A 5638-nucleotide genomic window follows, 5' to 3' on the forward strand; every position below is an offset into this window, starting at 1 on the left:
GGGCCCCGCCACCCCCGCTCCCCGGAGCCCTCTGCACCCCCATACCTGGAAGTTCTCGCGGACGTCCTTCATGCTGCCCTTGACAAAGAGCTCGCGGGACTCCTTCTCCAAGGGCGGCCCCCCCACGTACAGGCCGTGCACGTCCGCCAGGTTGTTGACGCTGCTGATGTCCAGCCAGTCCCAGGAGGAGATCTGAGGGGCCGGAGCAAGGGACACGGCGGCTCAGCTGGGCCTCAGGCCTGACCAGCGGGCGGTGAAGGGGTCCCCAGCCCCCCCGCAGGGGTCCTCACCGCTGGGCCGTTGCCTTTGCCCTGGGACTTCTGGGCTCGCTGTGTGAACTGCCGGGCCTTGTGCTTGCCCTGCTTGGCCGCCATCCACAAGCTGCGCTGGAAGCTGCTCAGCCCCGAGATGGCCATGTGCATGCTCATGGTGTCCAGGAAGCGCATGCGGGAGCCCTGAGGACAGGCTGCGGCTGAGGGGCCAGCCCGCCCGGGCTCCTCACCGCTCCCTCCCCATCACACCGCTTCCCACGCCTTCATGCTTGTGCACGCCTGAGCCCTGGACCTGTGAGGGGCCGGCCCCCCCAAATTCTAGCCACCCTGAAGGTGCGGACCTGGCTCCATCCCAACACACAAGTCCTCCCAGCAGCCAGCACAGCTCGGAGGGCACCCTGGGCACAGAGTGGCCAAAGCAAGGCCTTCTGAGCTCTCAGGCGCAACCCCAGCCCCGCCACTCACAAGCTCCGTGGCCCTGGGCAAGTGGGCAAGGCTGGGCCTCCGCACCCTCAGCCACGGGGTAAGGCTGCGTCCTCCGCGCTGCCCTTCCCCGGGACTGTCAGGAGAACACAATGATAAAGCACTTTCATAAGTTAAGAATTGTCACAACTAGCCCTGGCTGGTTTGGCTCAGTGGATAGAGCATCGGCCTACGGACTGAAGGGACCCGGGTTCGATTCCAGTCAAGGGCACATGCCCGGGTTGCAGGCTCAATCCCCAGTAGGAGGTGTGCAGGAGGCAGCCGATCCATGATTCTCTCATTGTTGATGTTTCTCTCTCTCTCTCTCCCTCTCCCTTCCTCTCTGAAATCAATACAAATATGTTTTTAAAGAAAATAATTGTTTTAAAAATTGTCACAACTGTACAACAGGCATGTATCTGACATGCACATTGGTCTGACCCTCCGAACAGGCCTATGAGACAGCTGCGGTCCCCTCCCTCCTCTTTTTTTTTTTTAAATATATTTTGATTTTTTACAGAGAGGAAGGGAGAGAGAGAGAGAGTTAGAAACACAGATGAGAGAGAAACATCGATCAGCTGCCTCCTGCACACCCCTCACTGGGGATGTGCCCGCAACCAACGTACATGCCCCTGACCGGAATCGAACCTGGGACCCTTGAGTCCGCAGGCTGACGCTCTATCCACTGAGCCAAACCGGTTGGGCGCCCTCCCTCCTCTTACGAAGAAGGAAACCGGGGCTCAGGGAAGCTGAGGAGCTCACACCGCTCATCCATGGCTGAGGCAGGATGGAGCCCCGGCTGCGGGGCCGGAGCCCGCAAAGACGCACGCTGAGCTCCCACAGGCCACACAAGGAAGGGCCATTGTCCTGTGACAACCAGGTCCCGGAACAGGCTGGTCGACAGTGCGTCCCCCCATCACCGAGACCAGGGCTCCCAGCCCGCTGGGCTGGCCCAGGACCCTCACCTGGATCCGGTACTGCTCCCTGATGTGGGCGCGGTCAAAGGAGACGTTGTGCCCCACCACTAGCTGCTCCTGCCCGGCACTGGCGGGGGCCTCCAGGGGGATGAGGTCAGCCGGCGACAGCTGGCTGGTCCAAGAGTAACGCTCTTCCACCAGCCGCAGGCTGCACCAGGAATACCTGAGGGAGGAGAGGCGGGCAGGGTCAGCCAAGAGGCTTCAAAGTTCCGCCCCACGGCACCCCCTGCAGACCCGCCACCGAGGCCAGGCCACACTTGACAGAGGTCAAGGTTGGATTCTCTGTCAGGGCACGTGCCTGGGGTTGTGCTCCATCCCCATAGGGGGACACCAGTGAGACGGATGGGTGCCCCGAACCCTCACAGAGCGAGGCCAGGTGGGGCGGGGCGGGGGTATGTGTTGGCGGTGGTCGCAAGAGCCCCTGCACTCGCGCAGGTAAGGAGGGTGCCAATGCCACAGCCCGGGGTCTGGGTCCGGCCCTAGCTCCGCCCAGGTGTGCACCGACCCCGAGCTCGGCTCTCAGGTGCTTTAGAAACAGGCCCCACCCCTCACGTCTGCAAACAGGACAGCTCGTGCTCCAAGCGCCCGTACGTGAGAGAAGCAATTCGAATAGAATCCAAAGTGGAAATGATGGGGTTTTTTGTTTGTTTTGTTTTTAAATATATTTTTATTGATTTCAGAGAGGAAGGGAGAGGGAGAGATAGAAACATCAGTGATAAGAGAGAATCACTGATGGGGTGTCTCCTGCACACCTCCTACTTGGGATGGAGCCCACAACCCGGGCATGTGCCCTGACCGGGAATTGAACGTGACCTCCTGGTTCATAGGTCAACACTCAACCACTGAGCCACACCGGCCAGACTGTGAAAGTGGCAAAAAAAAAAAAGACAAATGCTGCATTCATATACGGCTGAGTCATCCGACGGCTGGAATGATTCTAAAGGATGAAGAGCAAACCACACACCCCGGAGGGTCTGTGCCTCTGAGCGGCCTCGCTCAGTGAGAGCAGCGACAGTGCCCGAGGAAATGTCTGCGCTGCCCGGGGCGGGGGAGGGACGGGGATGTCCGGACAGGGATTCGGAAACGGCTGGAGTCTGCTCAGGGGCCACGAGGCTGAGCATGCGCAGACGGCCTCGGAGGAAAAGCCCGCTGTGCACACAGGATGCCAAAGGGTCAAGGCCGGTCAGCATCAAAGTGAGTGACGAGGCCACATGTGTGGCCGCCACAGCTGCAAAAGCGCTCCCTGTACCCTGACGGGGAGGAGGAGGGGCAGCCTGCCGACAGCTCCAACAGACGTGTGTGTGGGCGGGGGTCAGCAAAAAGAGGTCCCCCGTGTTAAGCCTGGTAAAATCCAGCTCCCACTCCAAAGGGTGGGGAGACGCTCAGGGACTCAAGCTGGAAACCTCCCCCCCTTGCCATGGAGCGTGTGAAACAACACAGAGGAAAAGGCTGGAGAATGTCAAATGTGTGCGGCCATGGCGATGACAGGAACTTTAGTGGTAATAAAAAGTCATACTGGCCCGGCCGGTGTGGCTCAGTGGTTGAGCGTCGACCTATGAACCTGGAGATCAAGGTTGGACTCTCTGTCCAGGCATATGCCTGGGGTTGTGCTCAATCCCCAGTAGGGGGCGTGCAGGAGGCAGCCGACCCATGATTCTCTCTCATCATTGATGTTTCTATCTCTCCCTTCCTCTCTGAAATCAATAAAAATATATATATATATTTTTTAAAAGTCATACTGGCGACAAGATCCAGGTTGGCAGCTGTGCAGAGAGCCACCTGCATATGAATGTACTTGTGATTTTTTAAAAAGCCAAAACACAAACACCTTTGGTGAATGGAAGATGAGTCGGAACAAATGCCAGTAATACTGTGAGTCTTGGATGAGTGTTGGCGGCCTGCGGATTGCCCCTCTAGTCTGAAGACCAAAGCCCTGAGCAGCAGCCTTCGGGAAACTGCCCTGAAGGCTGCCCAAGGCTCCCCCCCCCCGCCCCCCAGCCCACTGGAAATTGAGGGCTGGTCGGGTACCTGACGTTACTTGACCCAGCCATGCAGCAGGGATGGGCCCCGGTTAAGAGCTAGGATGGCCCCACGAAGCACCCCCACCCCCACCACGCACACCCTCAGGAGGGGCGTCCCAGTGAAGCACCCCCACCACGCACACCCTCAGGAGGGGCGTCCCAGTGTCAGCCCAGACCTCTGTGCCCTCCACACATCCCCAGGAGGAAGGACCAGGCCTCTGTGCCCAAGCAAACGGAGCGATGCCCCCAGACCCACTGGCTAGAATGGAGCGAGAATGAGAGGCCGGTGGGCAGCACAGGGAGAAACAAGTGAACAGTTTGGAGAGGAAAGAGGCGGAAGTGAAAAGGGGACTCCAGTTAAATGATCAAAATACAAGCCTTTCTTGCCAATGGTTTCCTAGTTTTCTTTCAGCCGCCGCAGCCTACGTCACCTTCTCGAACGAGGGACGGTACCCGCTCTGTGACCATCGAGTTACACGAGCGCTAGATTCTCCTCGTAACTAGAGCTACATCCACGAGAAATCATCTAGTTCCTGCCCTTAATGCCTCTCTTCGCCACTCAGCCACGTCTCCCCCATTTTCAGCTGCATATTTAACACTTCGCAGCTTTCTTCACAAAGAAGTCGCTTCCAGGAGAAATAAAGAAACTGCCAACTTTTTTGCCGGCCAGGCCCGGAAGCATGAAGGCTGTACACAGTGTTTTAATCCTGGAATGAAGGCTGAAAAGGGGAAGGACGGAGCTGCCATCACTGTTCGAGAAGCGTGCATGGCACTTAGAAAGTTACTTAAAAAGAAAAGGAGACAAAATTAAAAATAAATAAAGTAAAAAAAGAAAAGATTAGCTATACCTTTTGGGGGGAAATGCCTGCTTGGGAGGGTGAGGAAAGCAGCATGTCTCAACTGGGGGTGCTCAGGGGGACGCTACCTCCAGAGAACATTGGGAATGGGGGTGAGGGGGTGTCTGGCATTTAAGGGAGCAGCAGGGATGCTTAAATGTCTTATCCCGCCTAGGACAGTCCCCCCAACGGGAGCTCTCTCCTGCCCAAAATACCCCATAGCGTCCCCCGAATAGAAACACTACTTGTCTTAGGCCCGTGGTCGGCAAACCGAGGCTCGCGAGCCACATGCGGCTCTTTGGCCCCTTGAGTGTGGCTCTTCCACAAAATACCACGTGCGGGCGCGCACGGACAGTGCCATTTGCGCAGAAGTCGGTATTTCGTGGAAGAGCCGGTATTTTGTGGAAGAGCCACACTCAAGGGGCCAAAGAGCCGCATGTGGCTCGAGAGCTGCGGTTTGCCGACCACTGTCTTAGGCTAACTTCTCAGGAAGCCATCAGGAGAGGGGAAGAGAGACCCCCACCAAGGGGACCGGTCAGTCTCCCAGACAGCACTCCACTGTGTTTCTCCACAAACCCCTGCCACCACCTGCCATCTGCGTGGGTGTGTGTCTGTGGCCTCTACCTTCTCTCGAGGAAAGCGGGGGTCAAGCCTATCTCATTGTTTAAAAATATCTTTATTGATTTCAGAGAAGAAGGAAGAAGGAGCGAGAGAAACATCAATGATGGATCGGCAGCCTCCTGCCCACAACACAGCATGTGCCCTGACCGGGAATCGAACCACAACCTCCTGGTTCATAGATCAACGCTCAGGCACGGAGCCCACCGCGCATCCGCAGTCGCTACAAAAGCGCCCACCGGGGGACACCCCGTGGGAACTCAGTAAATGCTCCCTGAACCCAACTAGTAAGGTGGGCGCCCCAGGTGCGGTCAAGTCCCCCGACCCCAGCCCAGCCCAGCCCGCACTCACCAGGCCGAGGGGGATATGGCCACCGCCAGCGTGGGGCAGGTTCCCTCTGCCAAGCAGACCTCCACGTCGAACACCAGGGCCCGCTCCTCGGGGATGGCCAC

General features: G+C 58.0%; 1 protein-coding gene across 1 annotated transcript in view; it reads right to left on the minus strand.

The window, feature by feature from the left end:
* Positions 1–5638, minus strand: part of POLG (polymerase (DNA directed), gamma) — a gene marked incomplete at its 5' end in the record, with an annotated part of 16521 nt that extends 10883 nt beyond the window's left edge. Inside the window, 4 exons of the mRNA XM_014533554.1 lie at positions 13–192; positions 291–455; positions 1700–1874; positions 5538–5638. Coding sequence (XP_014389040.1) covers positions 13–192; positions 291–455; positions 1700–1874; positions 5538–5638 — 621 coding nt within the window. The remainder of the gene's footprint in view (positions 1–12; positions 193–290; positions 456–1699; positions 1875–5537) is intronic.

Source organism: Myotis brandtii, unplaced genomic scaffold, assembly GCF_000412655.1.
Source record: "Myotis brandtii unplaced genomic scaffold, ASM41265v1 scaffold988, whole genome shotgun sequence".
NCBI classification, from domain to species: Eukaryota; Metazoa; Chordata; class Mammalia; order Chiroptera; family Vespertilionidae; genus Myotis; species Myotis brandtii.